The 21033-nt window shown below is 34.4% G+C and overlaps 1 protein-coding gene across 4 annotated transcripts; it reads left to right on the top strand.

The window, feature by feature from the left end:
- Nucleotides 1–3398: 3398 nt before the first annotated feature.
- Nucleotides 3399–19919, top strand: LOC149588913 (stearoyl-CoA desaturase 5-like). 4 transcript variants are annotated; one of them, XM_089861916.1, is made up of 5 exons: nucleotides 3399–3789; nucleotides 15054–15392; nucleotides 15613–15743; nucleotides 16985–17190; nucleotides 18302–19919. In XM_089861916.1, exons 2-5 carry the CDS (start codon nucleotides 15083–15085, stop codon nucleotides 18744–18746), a joined length of 1092 nt encoding a protein of 363 aa, XP_089718042.1. In that variant the 5' UTR covers nucleotides 3399–3789; nucleotides 15054–15082; the 3' UTR covers nucleotides 18747–19919. The 4 variants fall into 4 exon arrangements, with proteins under 4 accessions (XP_089718042.1, XP_089718041.1, XP_089718043.1 ...); XM_089861915.1 differs by lacking the exon at nucleotides 3399–3789 and adding an exon at nucleotides 5056–6980; XM_089861917.1 differs by lacking the exon at nucleotides 3399–3789 and adding an exon at nucleotides 10514–10674.
- Nucleotides 19920–21033: the final 1114 nt, after the last annotated feature.

Raw genomic sequence — 21033 nt, 5'->3', positions numbered from 1 at the left:
ATTAAAATTTGAAAACGTATTCATAAATCTAAAACTTAGATTAAATATTTTTCACGTGTTCTCTTTCGATGGAAGTATGCTTGATAAAAATTGTCTGGTGATTTTTACTAGCATACCCTTTTCAACTGAATAAAAATTCTGATTATTGTTCACGTGATTATCGATAACACCGCGCGAGATTAAGAAATATACTTTTACGAGGAAACGCGTTATCCGCTTATGTCACACGTGAGCGACCCGAATAAATTATTTCCCTTTCTTAGAGATAAAGCGACCTAGACCGCAAAATAAAAAATTTAAAAATACAATGTATAACATAAATTTTACAATAGATATGGACATAGCTTTATATGTTGCTCCTTTACTATCTTTCCCTTTCGTCTTGTTGAAACTTGGTATCTTTTAAGACTCGATCGTTAGTGGCGCCACTAAGCGTTTCTTATTGATAAGATGAATTGTATAATTCTGCTGAAACAACACCTGACGCGATCACGCCATACAATGCTAAGTTCTCATTTAGAGGATGTACGCTGTAAATCATATCATAACCAGGAAGTAATAGAGGTAACTAAAGGAATCGTTATCTCTCCACTTTGGCCATCATGACGTCAATAAAAGGATGCTCCCTCTACAAGACTACATCAATTAGTATCACGTGTCATTAATGATACCCTGTGTGTAATTCAACAATTTACTGGTATTAGTTATGACATTAATTATTATTATTAAACAAGATATACGCGGAACAAACTGGTTTTTTTTGTCAAAAACCTTCCTATAGAAGCAACCTCCGCTGTGAGGCAGTGCCAAAACCAAGGAGTAATATGGTTTGGAGTTGCCATCCTGTTTAAAAAAAAAACCCTTTCTATAACCAGGGGGCATCCTCGACGTTTCCTTACCATTCGACTCTACCGAAACGCTGAGCATGCTGGGAGGACTTCGTTGGTGTTCCTTAGATGGGGGTGCAGACGCTGCAACGTTATGGGAATGGAGGTTACCGCTCCATCCCTCTCTCCTTTAAGTTTTACATCGCGAGCCAAGACTCCCACAGTGGGAGAAAGGGGGTCGAAAGTTGCGTAATTTGTTCACGTGGGTTACTGTTTGTATATTGAGCTACTAATTTGCTCCCTCTCTCCAACATAAAATGTACTATTTTCAAAGACATCCGCAGCCAAGGGAACTTGCTTTTTGACTTACGAAGATACTCACGAGAGGGCAGATCCTATTACGAGTTTCCGAGTAAACTTCTTTAAGAAATTTAAAATGTCATTGCGTTTTATTGTAGGACTGTGTTTGTAAGTACGCGAATTCAAAATTATTTACTTAAATAATATTTTGTTTGAAGGATTTCTAGAATATCAAGAACTCAATATGTTTTTCTAGAGTAAACATTTCCAAATAAGATTTAGCTTATACTGAGAAATTGGGAAAACACTAGATTTTTTAACTGGGTGTGAAATTGTGCAATAATAATAAAATTAGTATTTTTTAAAATTAAAAACGATCGGCTGTCTTCTGAGAAAGTGAAGGTAAAAACCTCTTCAATTTCGGGGAAGATATTTTCTTGAAATAATTTAAGATATTCCTTTAGGCAATCGTAAAACCCAAACTTTTATAGGTCTAGGATAATCTCTTCACGTTTAATTTTTGAGAAAAATTTACCTAAATAGATCTCCTTCAATTTTGAATTTTTTAAGTAAATAAGACTTCTAAATAACTAAATAATCACAGTGGAGAAACACCGAAAAGTGTAAAATTCGAAATTTAATAAAATGGAAATTAAAAATCAAATTATTCCAAGGTCTTATTCACGTTAATTAATTTGAATTATAGTTATCAAATATACAATGGAATTTTAATTATACATATATTAAAAGCTAGTTAGTATTTCAAACAAAAGGTTTATCCAAGGGCTACGTTTTAAAAACACGTTTTATTAAAACACGTTTTATTAAAAATTAAATTACTCGAATCAGGAATTTAAATATCACATTGGAATGACCGTCAAATTTATAATAATATTTTAAGAAATTAGAAGTAATTAGGCTACGAAGATTTTAGGAAATTAAAAGAAATGGTTACGAAGATTTAATCTTCTATGCATTAAAATTTATATTATACAAAATAAAAATACATGTAAATTGTTGTATACAGAAAATTTATTTTACTATAGATACACAAATTAACAGCTGTTTTTTACAATAGAAGCATTCATTCGATAAGTGTTATTTAACTTCAAACGAAAGTAAATTTAATGTTAGTTTGAGATTATGAAAAAACATTTAATTTACACAAAAATGTGGGGGTTACGTAATCTCCTTTCGTTCTCCATAAATACCTGAATCGTAATTTCAGTTCAACCCAAATAATTAAACATCGCATCAGCACGAATGCATCATAAAGTAGGTTCAAAATTATAATTATATTTTATTAGAAAGTTTATTCATAGAGAATGTAACACTTTACTCGTAAAAAAAGGTCATGTAGATGATTTATATTTCAATATAACTGATTAGAATATTAAAAGGGTTATGTTAAAGTTGTTTCCGATGGTTACCGGCATGGGGTTTAAAAAGAAAACAGAAAATACTAACGTGTTCGATCGAACTATATTGAGGTGGTCATTAGGTCATACGAAAGTTTAGTAAGCCACTTTCCACCATTTTTTTTGCACTTTCTAAACAAAAACTTGATTGGAAAATAACTCGTGAACTTGGTGGGTATGAAAGTGTATTTTAAAGATATTTAAGTCTGTAAAACATCGCCATCTCTTAGAATTAACTGTGATAGTTTATATTGACCTCATTTCATTTTCTAGTTTTGTTTTAGCAATCTCTCTCACATTATCTTTGAAAGCAATTGCGAATGCCATGGTCCTCCAGATTGTAAAGTAGCTAAGCGATTTGCAAACTAAATAGACTATGGAATTGTTACTACATTGAAAGGAGAGGGTTTAGAACTTTAGACGCCTTCAAAGTTATTAAACTTATATAATTTGTTTCAAATATACAAACGGCATTGTAAAAGATATTACTATTTTGAACGAACGTCCCGGTACGTGGCTATGCATAGTTTTCAGACTAGGAGGATTGAAACCATTTACACCAGGAGTCCATGCTACTTGCCGGAGTCTGGGCTCCTGGTGTAAAGGGTATTAATCCTCCTTGTCTGAAAACTATGTGTAGGTTAGGTTAGATTATTTCAAGTTAATTATACTATAATTTTGATTACTATTAAGTATGTTACTAGATTATATTTCCATTTGCCGTATAATGAATGGTATACGTGCATTTGTACACGATAACTTCTAGGCTGGGTAGGTTAGATTATAGCGAGGTTACAAGCTAAAATTACATTTCTATATTTAATAATTTCGTGAGCGTAGTTATAGTGGCATACGTGCATTTTTACACGTAATTCAAGGATACTCCTTACCTTAATATAGGAATTTATAATTTAATTCAGAAACCTAAAGGGTGTTCTCTTGAAGACGGGCGAAGATATAATTACCGCCCTTCAAAATTTAGACAGAGGTTAGAAAAATCGAAAGCGTACTTTCTTAGTCTCACGTAGACCGAAAATAAGATCAGTCACATGGCCCGTGGCCATTATAAAACCCGGGCCCCATTGTATCCTCTTGCTTATATAATTACCTAAAAAATGTTACATTATAACACTTAAGGAAGTAATGGTCAATATTAGTTTATCAAGCGCGCATGTGGTTCAAGGAGACCAAAGTGGGCCCCAGATTACTTAATCCATCATCTAGTTATTGGAACTTAATTAAACGTACGTATAACAACTCCTATTTTGAGATTACCGGCGTAACGATGGACAAAGTCACTTTGCAGGAAAAAGAAATGGTCGTATTTTCCTTAAACACTATATTATTATCAATAATGATCTGAGATAGTCATTTAAATATCATTAGTATATTTCATAAATAATGGGTTTTAAGAACCCGCTTGTCCTTAGTGTATATTTTAATAGTTTAGAGCGAAAATTTTAATAAAGGGTGTTTTGCCGTTCCCCCAGTGTTGCCAGGCAGTTAGTAACTCGCGAGATTGCAGCTAGAGAAAGGCAAGCAGTTCAGTTTCACTCGGTACTCGAACAACTTGACTCATAAATGGCCTGACAACACTGCGATGAAGTTTAAGCCGAGAAAGAGGGGGGGGGCGAATATTCTCTACCCCCCCCCCCCCAACAGTGAAAACATCCTTTACAATGTGGCGGATGGACAATAATTTTCATTTATACATGTGTGTATAAATTTAATATAAAAGATTTGAAATGGCTTATCCCTCGAGGGGATAATAATAATAATAATATAATAAATATAGTGGAATCATTTAAATAGGAAGTCAGTTTTGAATCGATCGACGCGGCATTCCTATTGTAAAAAGAGGATTTGCTTAACAATATAAGGTAGAAATCAGCGTGAATTATAAAGAATTGAATCACGCGACGCCCGTTCGTGTGAACCAGCGCGAGACGTGACTCCATGCTAAGTTTCAATTTATGTCAAAAATGGGAGTAGTCTACAACTGTGAAACAATGACAAAAGATAAATTAACAATCCAGGATTTTTAAATATTTTTCGACCTGAATTAATTTTCTTCCCAGGAAATCTAAAAGATTAAATTTATTAATTCCTTTTATTAATATAACATTTAGTCTCAAAGGCGAACCGCCGCTAAACGTGAGGCTCCAAAGGGTTCCATTAACTAGTAGGCCTAGTGGATTTATGTACATGCCGTTTGATTGAGTACAGTTAGTAAAAGGATAATTATAAAGTGCAGTACTTAATGTTTCTTTGAAATCTTAAAGAAAAGCAAAACCATTAAGAATGTTAATGGTTCAGTTCTTTAATAATTAATTTTTGTATTACGCAACAACAATACTCTCTGTAATTAAATAATTGAGATTAATTAATCAACTTATCAAGCGTTTAGCGTGAGTTACCGGTTTTCATTCCGATACATCGGCTTAGTGACAATACCCGATAGAACTTGGAATTACAAATCAGTTTTCAAACTGAACTGAAGGGTGATCTCAGTCTGTGAATTATTACAAACAACTGAGCTTCTGGGTTTTACCACGGGTATTTTTAACGAAATAATAAAATAGTTTCAATGTTAAGGTCACGACTCACGAGACATTGTTTTATATCATTTGATTCGGTATTAAATTACGTAAGTACAAAAATTTTATGGTAAAATAATTTACGTATGTTTGTTGTTTGCACTGGATCGTATAATTGTTGGGAGGAAGTAATATGTCGAAACAAGATTAGACGACGCGAGCGTTACGCTAGCTCAACGCGTAATGGCAATTAGAAAGCGGCGGGAGAGTTCTTTCAAAGAGAAACAAACCGTTTGGCCTACTTAGATGGAGGCCTAAATCGCCAAGTGGTGACTGTATCTGTTCTAAGGCATTTAATAGTGGCTTTATCATTACATCATTGCATGATACCCATAGGATAGGCCCAGTTATTTGCCCCAGTAAAATCCCCCGTCTATTGTAAGACCCATTACATAATGACGTCATAGTACGTCACTAGAGTTTTCTAAGGTTAATATTTTGCCAATAGAATGTGGCTATAATAATCACACAAATCAAATTAGCCGAATAGTTCGTTTAAACTATATAGCCTTGCAAGTAACGTATTATTTCTTCTCTGTTATTACACAAGTGATATGGGTTTATTGTTAACGTAATAATCTCTACACGACTAATTTTGGGTCTGTACACTCTCTAAATATCCGCCTTATACAGGGTGTTTCCGACGCGTCTGCCATAAATTAAGATGAAATTGAGTAAAAAATGTAACTTCTATCTCCATTTTTGAGTTATGGTCGGAGTATTTTATGGACCACCCCTTAAATTAAACTAGAAATCATTGTCTAAATCAGTAATCCCTATAATACTCGAATCTTATCTTGAAAACAGTGTCTCTCAGGGGCAAAATATCTTAAAACATTTGCGATACAAAATCCCCCAAAGAACATCCCCCTTAATTTATGATAGACTTATCAGAAACACCCTGTATAAAATAACCCTGCTAGAAACCGCTTACTTGTATGAGAAGATAAGTATAAGCTGACCCAGAGTTCAAAGGTAATAGCTAAAAGGCTATATTCCCATTAACTGGAAGGTTGTAACTATACGGTGCTTTCCCAGTTTAGTTATTAATCCTAATAACGTAATTGAGGTAAAATTTACCTTTATTTTTGGTCCGGTCGTTTAGTTGTAATATTCGATACCCTAGTCTCCTCCCCCCCCCAAATATCCTACCGTAATCTGATTGGATAGAGTAGCAAAGATGACGTAAGCTATTTATTTTTCTATTCGCTGGTGGTTCGCGCGCCGGGAAACATAAAGGAAATGAATCCAAGCTCCCAATTTCATTTCCACTCGCTATTTTCTTGGGGTATGGTAGGTAGTTAACTCTCAGACAGTCAAGGGAAGAGTATCGATTCAAAATAGTCTGGTCCTCTGGAACGCGGTTAAGGACGTGTAGTTTGACCACGAGAAGATTCAACAGTTGAATACTCAGTCTCGCAAAGTAGAAGCTTTTTTTTGTCCCAACTTTGGTCGTCAGTCGCGTAACTTCGGTTTGCGCGGAAATATTTTTATAAATTCGTATTTTAGCGTGTTGTAGTCAGTATCTAGAGAAGGCATTTCGGTTCGGAACTAGAAAGGCAAGGGTTAGGCTCATCCTCTTTGAATCCTCAAGAGCGCTGGACGTTTTCGAGCATCGCGGAGAAGCCACTCGGTGTTTCGGAGCAGCCTAGTTTGATCGATATTGGGATTTTTAGAAACAAGCCGTTTTGGTGTAAACCCGAGCTTTTATCCGTTGTTCGGGAATTCGATCGGTTTTTTTTGCGGACGTAAAGACATTTTCAGTTTTCACACATTCAAGGACTCAATTAAGAGAGGAAGCGAATACTTAACACCCTGTTACAACCGTTTAATTCAAGGTAAGATTCGATTAAGGTGTTAAATTACGTTGTTTGTTTTGGGCTAAGTACTAAGGTATTGATTTATTTTGCATAAATAAAAGACGCGAGTGTTTTAGGCTTGTTTTGTGGTCAGGGTTCAAGGGAATTTACGGCTCTGGAATTGAGTTATAGCTTGGGAAATGTACGTAAGGTTTAAAGTGAGCAACAATGGTAGGAATTTAACGAGGTATTAATAGCTCTCAGGTTCACTGTATTCCCCCCTTATGGATTACGCGATAATTTCTTAAAGCTTTCATCGATACATATTATTAATTATCATTATCTTTATTTAAATTTAATATTATTAATCTACCTGTGTCGTATTATATTTTTGGAAGTATATTGCCTTCAATAATTTAATGCGAAATTCCAAAATTTAACTACGCGAAATGTTTAATTTTACTTTAATTACAATATCGTATTAGTAACGCCCTAATAATTGTTATTGTAATTTATTCAGTTAAACAAATTAGTTTACGGACACGTATTTTACAAATTTTGTTTAATCTCGCTTGTATGTCAAATTATGACGGATAACCTGTTAGCTTCCTGATAACTTATTTTTGAATAGGATGAGCTCGAGTTTTTATTCTTCTTTGTAGGAATATAAGAAATGCGTAACTAATCAGAGATAAAACCAATAATAAGTTGACAATATAGGAAGCTATCAAATTATAATATAAATCAAATCATTCACTATCAAATTAAAATTTAAATCGAATCAATTTCATTATAAAATAAATAAATCCTTCATGTTCAGAACAGACAATTTCAGTTCAAAACCTTATTGTCAGCTAAAGATTAAATAATCTACATTAAAAAAAATTGGGTAATCTATCAAAAATGGGGTTGAAAAGGTTGAATTTACAACGCGACCCGTGACGAAAATATGATTAGGTAATTTGTCAGTTTTCTTCTACGCATGGTCAGAAAACATATTCAAAGATTTTATGTTCGGGCGAATTGAAAAGAAATAGATAAGATTATTGGATATTATCCAAACCTTTTTCTTCCCATGTCTAAGTGGATTAATTAAAATGAATAGGGTAAACCGTATATACGTCATTATTCATTTAAATGGATAATTATCCAGGAAAAATGCCATTAAAACAAAACCATTAGTAGGAATTAAGGAAGCAATAACTGGTTTGGTTTTGAATTAATAATTTTAATTAAAAATGTAACGGTATTATACAACAAGTGTTGCCAGTCAATTCAAGCGCTATCTACAACAGATTGAATTAAGCTTGTAGTTTTCTCTTCGATTCTGCGATAATTCCGTTTCAAAGCTGCTGAAGATACTCAAATAAGCAATTACTGGCAACGATGAAGCCTGGTTAAAGTTAAGAAATAGCTCCTTTAGTGCGCACTATCAATAAGATATTATCTGATTATTTTATATTTTTGAAAATCAAGATAAAAAATTCAGAAACTTTTCCCAGAGGAAGAAGACCCAGAAATGTAAATTCAGAAACTGTATGATTTTAAAAATATAATATTTTTAGTCCGCGTAGTTCCTGTTATTTCTCATAAACTACAAATGTTCATTTAGTAAAGCGGCCCGCCGCGCGCAATCATTTCCTGAACCCTAAATCAACAAACACATTTCCATGGGACAATCGATATTTGAAAGAGGAAACGAGGTTTATTTAATGAATATGTTAAATACAAAACGCCCGAGCCATCTTATTATAAGCAAATAAGCCGGAGTCCCCTTTTTGTAGGTCGTACAGATTATAGTAGATTGTACTTGTACGTATATATTTCCTTTTATAAACGCGATGAACTAGGCCTAAATTAAGCGGAAAAAATGTCTGCAAAGGTATTCTCAGCGTCCACTCTAGGATCGACCTACTGAACAAGACCGACGAAGAGGCCAAAGAACCTCTAGAAATTTAAAATCCAAAGTTTTCCTTGTTCGAATCTAGGCAGGGGCAGGAAAATGTACGAGATACGCTCGCTGCCCCAACACCAGGCCCTATTTTAAGATATATTCATCCTAAATAAAAATATCTTAGATAATTTGGTTTAACATAAAATTCTGGGGAATGGCGGCGGGTTAGATTAAGAGAAGAAAAAAGGTGTCGAACACTCACCTCCCTTATTAAACGGATATTTCCTGGATGTTTCATTATGCAGATAGATATTATTATTATCATAAGTTTATAAGATATGTTCCATAAGTGTGTCACTCGTTAATGAGAGCTTGTCATGAAGTGACGTAGGCGAAACGTCATAGATTCTCGTAAAGCGACGCCTAGTGAAGCCCTGTCAAAGGCTTAGTACAGACTAAAGAGGATGATGGACTGCAAAACCGAGTGTAGTCAATTCTCACGTCGTTCTTGAACTAGCTCTCATTAAGCCTCTAACATTACGAAGTATGGGTAGTGACATACTTATGGAACATATCTTATAAACTTATGTTATTATTAAGAATCGATAAAGATTTTCATTCTCACCCTCCCCCACAATAAGAAGGTTTTTACATTAAATAAAGGGTTAGAATAATAAAGGGGACGGACACACCTGTTTCTAAAGGGGAATAAATTTCGCGGTTCAAACTCCCATGGAAAGTTTCAAGAAGAAGGTGACTTTATTTTCGTCAATTGAGTCTGTCCGCCCCCCTCTTTCAAATCGTAAGCGCTACGCTTTAGAAATAAAAGTGGCTTTGTGTTTGAAATTGGACAGGCACACTGTGACTCTTTACGTTCACCCTTGACCCGCGATAGGGCGTACGTGTGGGGTTTTAGTTTCCAAAATTCCAAAGAATAGGAATTTCCTATAATGGGGGTAGTTCAGAAAGAACGTATAATTTTGTTTAAAAATGGACTCACCGAAGTCCATAACTATGAAGTGCGCACTATTAATCGGGTTTTGTTTAAGTGTCTTTAAATTAAGCATTTATAAGCGTGTAAAAATAGCGTATTTGAAAAAACGAGGTTAATTACTGTTACATTTTTTTCATATTTTTATATCATAGTTCCATATAAAACAAACGTTATATATGGGTGTAGGTTTTTCTGTATAGTCTGTTTACCGCGGTAAATTACCTCTTAATGACCGACGATATTTGTAAATCGAAATTTTACCGCGATTTTTACTAAATTACCGGTAAGTGAGCGACGTTAAATTACCGTCTCACATCCCTAAGTATTTAACGAGTTAATTAAAAAAACCTCTGTAATGTCAATTCATAAACCCGGGCGTTAACCCCTGTTAAACTTATGGAAAATAATTATCTCCCGTGTTAAAACTCGCACCCGCGGTGAAAAGAACATTTACACGCAAAAGATAGGGACGGGAATTCAAAAGAAAAAGGGAAGAAGAAACGCTTATCTTTGTTGAATCAGGAACGTCAATTCTAAAGAAGAGTGTCCCCTCAATTTCAATAGGGACCCTACCTTTGGATGCATGCTTACCAAAGGGTTAAAATCGAGCATTGATGAACTCTACCTTGAACTCAATTTTACGTATTTTTCCACTCGGGTCTTAGTTTAATCCCTTTTCAAACTGTCCCCTGATTGGAGGGACACTTTTGTGACGTAGAAAAGCTACTCGGTCCTGCCGAACTAAGGTAAGGAACTCGCGTATGTTCATTCATTCTAATTTCTGGGTTACTCCGTTGAAGTAAGTGCCCAGTTGTTCCGACTACTTTGAATTGAAGATCTAAATAGTAAGAATACTTTAAATTATTTCGGAATTCTCTTATACCCTTATGGTTATTGCTTAAACCTAAATGGATATGTTTTCATAGTATTTATAATTAATAGCTAAGCTATTTGACCATTCTTAAAGCGAATTACGTAGCGAAACCCAACATATTTACGCGATATAATTAAATAAGATGGTTTATGTCATAGCCCCACTCGTGCAGAACATAGAATTAATGTAGTTTAAGAAAAGGGATTTTATTTGGGGGTTTTTTCGCCTATTTTTTACGAGTGACGGCGTCTGTTTACGCGAATAATTTTTACAAAATGTTGCAAGAAGATTTAAGTGATTTTTATACTTTGGAGATTCGTTTTTGTTTTGCGAAATTAAAGGCACATTATTAATCTTTAATTCAGGGAATTGTTTTCTTGCCATGAATTCACGGAAATTAATCATGGTTTAAGTTCATTTGACTCAATTCAAAATGAAAATAAGTCGCGTCAGTATAACAAATCGTTTAAATCTTCTTTACAAATAGTATAGCGCCTTTTCATTATTAAATAAATAAATCACAATTATATTCAAAAACTTTAAGAAAACTTTCCATAGCGAAGGGAAAGTTTTGAGCTTTTGACCTAATGGCCAATAAAATATGGGTATTTCATTTATTACAATTTGTAGAGAGAGTTTAAATCCCGTTACCACCTCAATTAAGAGGCTATTGAGAGCTTATTCGCGGCTTGAAACCGGCGGCAAGGCGACTAAAAATAACAATACCAAGGTAAATCGCGGGCGTTAAGGAGGTTAGAGAAATACTAGGATTGTTAAAAACAAACTAACCCCCGTTGCGAATTTTTGAATTTAAAGTTAACCTGCCTCGAAGCGTGTTCTTCGCTCGTGGCTGATTAATACTTATTTTCAGACTAGAAGGATTAATACCACTAACACCAGGAGGTCAGGCTATTTGGTACACCACATTTTGTCCGTCAAATAACCTGGCCTCTTGGTGTAAATGGTATCAATCCTTTTAGTCTGAAAACTATTCAGCTTGCATTTGGACTTTAAGAGTTATAAAGCGCACTTAACAAAAAGCGTGGCCGAAAAAAAAAACTAGTTTTAGTAAAATTTAAATTCGATTGAAAAGGGAAAGGGGATGCTTTTCACTTTGTTAAGTCTCTTGTGTAAATACTTTGGAAAATGGGAAAGTGAAAATCGGGAAATTTATAAGCGTATTTTTAAAATAACGACCTATTTTGCGAAATTATATTGTTTGTTACTACAAAAACAGTTTATAACTGCGAGGATTATTCGGTGATTTCTTTTTGTGAATAGGAATCCATTCGCACTAACCTACATTTAAAGTTACGGTTGTAAATCAAAATTCAGTTGACAGGTTTTGATTTTAATTTGAAATGGAAGTGTACAGGGTGACTACTTAAATTTAAATAATATTTAGTGTTAGGTTAGTTTGGATTTTTTGAAAGACAATTTTAACTTATTTGTGTAGCGTGTAGGCCTTGCAATGAAATATTTAAACTCACTTCAACTTATGACCTTCTAACTTTATTGATGAGCGGTTTTTTGTCAAAAATGCGAGTGAATAGACAATTCCATAAATACCAAAAGAGACGCAAACACCACGGGGGCCAGGGTTGTCGCCTTCTCGGAATATTTCCTTCCCTCGCGCCGAGAAGCGCGCGCCGCTAGAGGGAGTGCGACTCGATTAGCCTACCAGGTGTAGTGAGCTCGGACTCCACGTGGTATTACCTTTGGAATTTGGCGCGAGGGATCGGAGGGAATAGCCTAAGAGGGTTACATCCCGCCTGGCTGTGTGTTGGTTTCTTCGCGAGTGATTAATGGAATAGTCTATTGTACAGTTTTTCATTTTGTTGAAGTTTCACGTCACTCGTAATTTTTAATTAGATAAAAAACATTATATTATGAAACTGGTTTATCTAGGCTGTTAATTGTCTTCCGAAATACTAGATTAATAATTAAATTGTAGAATTATTTTAATTTTAAAGGCGGAAGCGCGCTAAATATCGTGTGAAAGTTGAATACTACTTAGACAAAAACGAATAAGCAATAAATTTCCGATTTGAATCATCGATAATAATGTCAAAACAATCCACTTTAGAATAAGCCTTCCAGATATAGAATATACATCAGTATTAATTTCATAAAATATTTCCTACTTCTATATGAATTTAGTCCAAATTATTATAATCAAATTAATCTTAATTAACTTCATTCCCCTACAATAATTACGAATAAAAGAAATTAAGTCTAAAAATTATCCCACCGTAAATATATTCTTTTCATAAAGATTTCTAAAGACCTTTATCTTCTTAATCAATTTTAATTCAGAACCAAAGCACGTAGCTTCCTTAATTCCTACTAATGTTTTCGACATTGTTCTTGCTTAATTATCCCATGACGCGTTGCAGTCATTTTTAACTAGTCGACATAGGGGATAATATCAAACCTTATCTTTTTAATTCCCCTGTACATAAAATCTTTGCGTATGTTTTCTGACAAATCGCTTAATCTCATTTTCGTCTTTATATATTATGGTTACGGGTCGCGTTTTAAATAAATTCAACCTTTTCAACATATTTTTTGATAGATTATCCAATTTTTTTCCTCTTCCGCGATGTAACGTTTTATAAAAGCTTGATTTCACCGAGCGTAACTTAGATAACATTTATTTTTGATTAAACATTCGCGATAATCAAAATGCTTTGTTTATTCTAATTATGACAGCGGTCTAATTCAGTACCATTTTGTAGTAAGTATGCTGATCGATTCTTATTTTGTTGAGGAAATTAAACTTAATTTTATTAATTAAATTAAGTGATTAAGTTTAAGGATTTTAATACCCGGGTTTATTGTATGCCCATTCCATGGTGGTGTTTGGTATTTGCTACTTTTTAAAATTTGATCCGGATTTCAAGAAAAATAGTTCGGGAAAGTTAAAAATAAATTCAGGAAAAACTCTAAATTTGCCCTCAAAATTGAAAATACACACCAAACTTGGCCCTGAAAATGACGATAAGGAAATTTCACTTTTAATAATAGAAATATTGTAAAGAGTTACCTAAGGGGTCGGACACTTGATAGGAATATACATGACCGTCAACTAATTAATTTTTATTAATGAAAATACAGCCTTAATTCCTTAAGCCGTGTTTTAGTTTCACTCTCAATATTAGTAGGGCCTATATCTTATTCGCAATCAACATTCAAATCATGAACCATACAAACGACGAAGGGAACAATTGTTTAGAGGTGTGGCAGGGAAGACACCAACCTTATCCTTAAAACACCCGGACTTGTTTGACCTAAATTTCCCAGGGGGATTTTAAAAAATGTGACTCAACAATTTTTTTTTTGTGGCCAAAAATCATTTATAAACGGGCCCCTTCAAAGTCTACGACGGTACTTGCCATTTTAATCAGTTTGATAGCTTTGGCACTAAGACGTATCTATCATTGGCCTCTATTGCCAAATAACCGAGGGACGTGTCGGTACGTCATAGTGTATTAGAATACAATTTAAATCGTATCCGCTAATAATCTTTTAAATAATTGGGTTATTCTATAGAGACAGACTCGGGGAAATTCCGTTTATGTTTAATATACGTGCTTTTACCAAGTTTCTTTGGTGAATAAGCATTTATTTTAAATTTAAGTTTGAGAGGGCTTAGGGCTTCGAGACAGGCGATAAGTTTTAAAATTTTATAATCCGAAAAATATTTGAAAGCCGTGTTTCCAGGCAATTTGTTTCGTGTGTTTAGGTAATATCAAAGCTGCTAATGGTTAAAAAAACATATAACTTATGAAAAATATAAGCACCCTTAATAATGATAATAAGGAAACGTTCAATTAATTCTTTATATTTTTGGGTTAATAGTGTCTTACATGGTATGCAAATGAGCACGAGGATAGGTTTCTATAGATTAATGACACTTCCTCGCCTTTGACTGTATTACATTCTATGGGTAGTTAAAATTTAGTGCCACTACTACTTTATAGTTTCTAGGCTTAGCTTGAGAGTTAAGATAAATATTGAACCAACGAAATTAAAATTGACATAGTCACGGAACTTCGAATTATTTTTATACAAACATTATTTAATTAATTTATTTATCTTTCCCTTATTAATCAGTTTCTAATAACAATGAAATCAAACAATCTGAAAAGTCATTTAGGAAAGAGAAACTATAGAAATTAAACGTGGCTGAAACTTCCCCAAATGTTTTTGTAAAAAATAAAACTGATCCTATTCGACTTGGAATTTTTATTTTCTCAAAATATTTCCCTGAAATAAAAAAGTACCGGGTGGAAATTAGAAGTGCGTTTTGAAAGAAAACTAATTTCCCCTTAATTATTTATGAAACAGGAGGATCTGTTTAAGCATCACGAAAAACGATGGCTCCCACTGCGGCAATCACAGAGACGGTTGAGGAAATATGCCATGTTGGAACAGCGGTTCCTGAAGAAAGGCGACAAGCTACCAAACAAGAGCGGAAACCAATTCCGACCGAAGCGGCTGAAAATGATTTGATAAATCGTTTCGATATCAAAGAAAAGACTATCAATACGAATGAAGAAATCTTGAAGGATGTCCCAACTCGAATCGTATGGGAGAATATTCTCATCTTCGCTTTACTCCATGTTGGCGCCTTTTATGGGGCGTACTTGAGTATCACGGCCGCAATGTGGCAAACCAACTTATTGGGTGAGTTTCTATACATAGGCCTATTAGCGTAAGTTTGTTCCATAAGTATGACACTACCTATACCTCTTCGACACTCACTTCGTGACAAGCTCCAGTTTGTAACCAGTGACACACTTATGGAACATATCTTGTGAACTTATGATATTAGACAATCCTTTTTAATTATTTTACGATGTTAGATTTTTCCATTTATAACTCTGAGCCTAATAATTTTTTTCAGCTTTTGTTCTCTACATCTTTTCTGGATTTGGAATCACAGCCGGCGCTCATAGATTATGGGCCCACAGGACCTACAAAGCCAAATTACCACTTAGGATCCTCTTGTGTTTTCTGAACTGCGTCGCTTTTGAGGTGAGTAATCTTTACGTGTTTCTTAATAGCTAGGCCTAATGATTATTATTTCGCGTTGTTTCGAAAAGCAAAACATACAGTATTTAACGCTTGTTGTTAAGCGTCAGTGATTCCACCTTGACACCAGTTATTTGCTTACATAGTGACACAAATATGGCTTTCTTTATTATAATTTTTTAAAAAAAATGTACGTAGCGAAAATACCTACATCTCTATCGCGATTTAGTTAAAGGTCGACAGAGACTCTAAGAGTGATTAGCCCCTCGGTTGGTCACACGCATCTCTTTCTAATAATAGCTGATATTATTATAAAGTCCATTTTCTCGCTCAACTTGTTAAATTGAGACGGGGGTTAGAGATGGAAGGCATTACTCCCCCCCCGGCATATATGCGCGCGCATCTGGTGAAATGTACTTTATAATCATAATGTCGCCTATTTTATCAAATTTTAAATTAAAAATATGCCGGCGAGTAAACAGCCTGGTACCCTTTATCAAATAGTTACGCAATAAAGGTTGAATAATTTATTTTATCAAACTTTCAAATTAAAAAAATATGCCGGCTAGTGTAGTTAACACCCTCGTGCCCTTTATCAAATAATCACGCAATAATAAAGGTTAATACTTATTGCCCAATTTAAATAAGTTAACCTCGTGACACAGAGGCCCATAATTCTTGACTTTCTTACCCATAAAACTCCTCTCGGTCAAAGCTATTTCGAAACATAAAGCGGGTTTTAATTCCCCACTTAGGGAAAGGCCAGCCATTCATTGCCCCTCAAGCTAGCTAACTACTAAAATTAAAAATTCCCATCATATCCCGACCTTATCACGACAACCAACGTTTGGCATAGTAAACTTGTTTTGAAGTTCGGGGAAACAACTCGCGCTCTCGGCCAGACCGTTCCCCTGCTCCGAACCAATTAAACACACGGCATTAAATATTAAAAAGTTTCATAAATGAGGTTTCACTAAGACAAGTACGTCATAATACCAGTGTTGCCAGAGAGAAAGATTAGCGGTACCCTACACGACTAACATGTCTCACAGAGGGAATTACAACACTGCTCTGAAGTTTAAACTGAGAGAGACGGGGGTGTGGGGGGCATTTTTATGTAACCTCTTTAGTGAAATCTAACAACTCTACAATTAATTGAAACTTGTATATTAAATTCCTTAAGCCAATTACTTGATTTAATTAATTTTTGTTTGTTGATTAATAATTTATTTTCACGCTTACAGAAAGACATATACGACTGGTGTCGTGAACATCGTGTTCACCACAAATTCACGGACACCAACGCTGACCCTCATAACTCGAGCCGTGGTTTCTGGTTCTCTCACATCGGATGGTTGATGGTCAAGAAGCACCCGGCCGTTATTGAGAAGGGCAAGACACTTGACTTTAGCGATCTCCTGAATGACCCCGTCATTGCATTCCAGAGAAAGTGAGTTAATGACCTTTATAGCGTTTTTCATAACACGTGACTTAAAGCGCGTACAGTCAGTATATATATGTTAACCCTTTAAGATCATTAAATTAAATGAAAGTGGGCCAACGGGAGCGGTGAGCGGCGCGCCGTTATGTTCTAGGTTTTTCCTCTTGGCTCTTCCACCGTCATCGAGACACTTGTAGAATATTTAATGATTAAAACCTGATCTGTAATTTTACCCTCGAACAAAAACGTGATTATGACTGAACAATTGAATAGACTAGGGTAGTAATGACAATAGATTTTCGCGAGAATGTTTTGTCTATTAGTATAAAAATAGTTATTAATGATAATAAGGAAGTTTAGGTTAGTATTTGATAAGAATATTTCAGGTTATTTTAAGAAATAACGAATAAAAATCGAATTTCTATTAATTTCGATGTATATTTAGTTGAAAATTGATCATTTTTGGTACCGAAATATCAAAATGTGGTATTTGCCTATCGCTTACTAATGAAGTTCTTGTAATTTGATGCACGCTGCGTTAGAGGTTGATTCATATAAAAATTCCCGGAAGATACCTTCAAAAATTAACAGTTAATATTAATTAGTAAATTTGATAAAATATTCTTGGCATGATTTAAGGGCGCGCAATAATTTATAAAGCAAAATATAGAAGTCCACTTGTATTTTGACCTTCAAACCAGATTTCACTTTCAAGTATTAGAAAAGACGCGCTCTCTCGGAACCATGATGAAATCAAAATACATAGCAACGAGTTTAAGTTTAAGAATATTTAAGTGAATTTTAATTATTGCCCCCGCTTCGTTCTCAATACTTTCTCGGAGGAAAGAAAGGCGCGCCGGTTCGAGCTAACAGCGAGGGGTTTCAAGGCTGAATAATGTCTTGAAGATGCGCCATCCACTAAGCGTCCTCAAAATTACTCAAATACTTGCTAATACCTAAATTGCATGGGGAAATTTCTTTTTGCAATATTAGTCTACCGCGGGGGTTCCTTATGTAGGACCGGAAAACCTGAATTTAAATGTTTCGAAGATTTACTCTGTCGTCATGCGAACCGAATAAACTTGTTTCAATGTATTTAATCAATTTCTTTCAATTACAGATACTACTATTATTTGATAACGGTATGCTGCATCATTTTGCCAACAATCGCTCCGTTTTACGGTTGGGGTGAGACCTTATGGAACGCCTTCTTCGTCTCGGGAATGTTGAGATACGTCTGGACCCTTAACTGCTCCTTCATGGTCAACAGTTTCGCCCATATGTTTGGAGATAAGCCCTACGACGTCAATATTAACCCGACTGAAAACAGATTCGTTCAACTGGCCGCTATCGGAGAAGGTTTCCATAACTACCACCACACCTTCCCGTGGGACTACGCCACCAGCGAATACGGATTCAAGTACAACATCACCACCGGCTTCATTAACTTCTTTTACCTAATTGGATGGGCTTACGACTTAAAAACCGCCAGCAAAACCTCCATAGAAGTTAGGAAAGTCCGTACCGGCGCCGAAAATCAATCGAAAAAAGTCAAGCCTCAATAATTTACAATCATTATCCTAAAATTTAACTTTAAAGTTTTAATGTTTTAGGATTATGTTAAATTTATTTTACGTCCTACTTGACTTAAATCGAGTCATTATCCCATGCCATTACGTATAACCATTATGTTACTTATGGTATAACTACATTACCTAATTTTGATAAACTTTAAACATCGCTCAAATATCATTTAATTGTTGTTTTTATATATTTTTTAATTAATAATTAAAGAGACACTCAAAAGCGTGGATGTTCACCCGCGATAAGACTTTCGTCTTTTCTGTACGAAATAATTGCTTTTAATTTCAATCGTTAACCTGAAAATTCTCTTCAGTAAACACTTTTAGTATCCCTTTATAAGTCAAGAATCAAGTGAGCATCCATGACCTTTAACCCCTAAAGTAGAGAAGCGCGCTTCCCCAGTGTTTATTCTACTAAACTAAATTCGGACAAAAGGTTAATCACTAAAATTAAAATAAAATTCTCAATTAAGGGGTGATTAAAATTAAGTAACCATACTGTACATAAATTGCGCTTCATAGTATTTAAGTTTTAGTTGTATCATTGTGTTCCCCCCCCACCCTATCTCTCTCCTTTGATTGGTGTAATTTTCATGGCTGTAGGATAAAAAGAGAGCGTGTCAAATACCCTGTGCGTGTAATTAATTAGTTTAAACTGGATGTAATTTTCTCTTTAGCTTCGCGTTACCTACAGCCAAATGATAATAAATAGTGAGAGTGCATATTTGCGTGAAAGCCACTTTTAAAATGAATCAAATGAAATATATATTGAAATCTTAGTTTGAGATATAAACGAAAATGAAAATGAACTATTTTAGATAAGATGTTGAATCGTCGACGAACGGGCATTTTTTAAAAAATTAAATTCACTAAAAATTCCCCCATGTTCCTCGTTAAAAATTAATAATGCCAACGGGCGATTTAAAAGAGCTTAAAAAATGATAAAACTGTACGCACCATCTCTAAAATAAAATCCAAAAAAATTATTATGGAAAATTAGGAAACTAAAAATGTTCGTTAGTTAGTTTGAAAGAAATGAATTTCAATTTTTGCAATAATTGTCAATCACCACGCGTATTCTTTTATACTTTTTAAGTGTAATTGTTGTTATTAATGTTGTTAAACGATCCCCAATTAAAACATTTTCATTAAAAATCGAATCGTAATTTATTCGCGACGCTAGTTAATTACATTAAAACTGGTGACTAATGTAATTTAAAGGGGTTAATGTTTTAATTAGAAGCGTCGTTACGCCTGGTTGCATCTTCGAAGATATTAAAAAAACAACTGACACATATCCTGCTAGTGACTTAGAATGGAAACGTAAGTAACAATCTTAATTATATACGTTTAAAAAACAAAAGAATTAAATTAATAAAAAAGAAAAGAAATTAATGAAGCGACGAGTTCTCGCTCAAACCCGAGTCTTAGACAAAATACCCTGGTATAAGATACATGTTTTTTTTTGTTCATCTCAATAATGAAGTTCTAAATATTCGGGATAAATTCGGGTTTATTTTAGGCTTTGCGCGGCTTGAATTCTCCACTTGATTTACGCGTAAATCTTAGGCTTTTATTGCAAGAGGAAGTAAATTTTATCGTTTCGTTTATTATAAACAGTGGTATATTTTAACTCGGGTTTAATAAATGAGCACGATGACCGGGAAAAAATGGTTTTAAAGGATATCGTTCGCGCGCTGAGTCAGACTCGTAACTATTTTTAGTTTATTATATAACGATCAAATCGCGTTTTAATCGATGGCTCTTATCAGACTCGACTCTTCCTTCGAAGACCTTTAAATAGCAAGGTCAAATTTTAGAAATAAATTCAAATGACCGCAACGGCACTCTCCAAAGTCCAAAAACGTGGAAAATTGCCATTTCAAGATGTATGCCTAAATCTAGTTGGATTTTAAGAAATATACGTGTTAAAATACGTAAATATCGATTAGGTTTACGAAGTTAACTGGGATTTTTAAAGTAAAAAATAAATACTAATGAAGAGGAAATGTGCAAAAGACGCGTCATCTATTTAAAGAACGTATTCTTATTGGGAGAGATAAAAATTCTCGCCAAACTATAAGGGGGGGGGGGGGGTTAGAATTTCCCCCAAATTCTCAATCGAATCGAGTTAAAATATCGCGCGAAATTTTATGATTTCTTAGGGCGGATCATAGTTTCGCGTCATCTAGATGCCATACTAGACACTACTAAGTTATTAGCTAATTAATTTCTTAATTTATTAAAGTCATCTTTAACCAGAATAAAT

The sequence above is a fragment of the Phalangium opilio genome, unplaced genomic scaffold (genome assembly GCF_054372755.1).
Source record: "Phalangium opilio isolate 3A_F unplaced genomic scaffold, DU_Popi_V2 ptg000528l_1, whole genome shotgun sequence".
Classification (NCBI taxonomy): domain Eukaryota; kingdom Metazoa; phylum Arthropoda; class Arachnida; order Opiliones; family Phalangiidae; genus Phalangium; species Phalangium opilio.
Note: the sequence above shows the minus strand (reverse complement) of the source record. Positions and strands in the feature narration are given on the sequence as shown.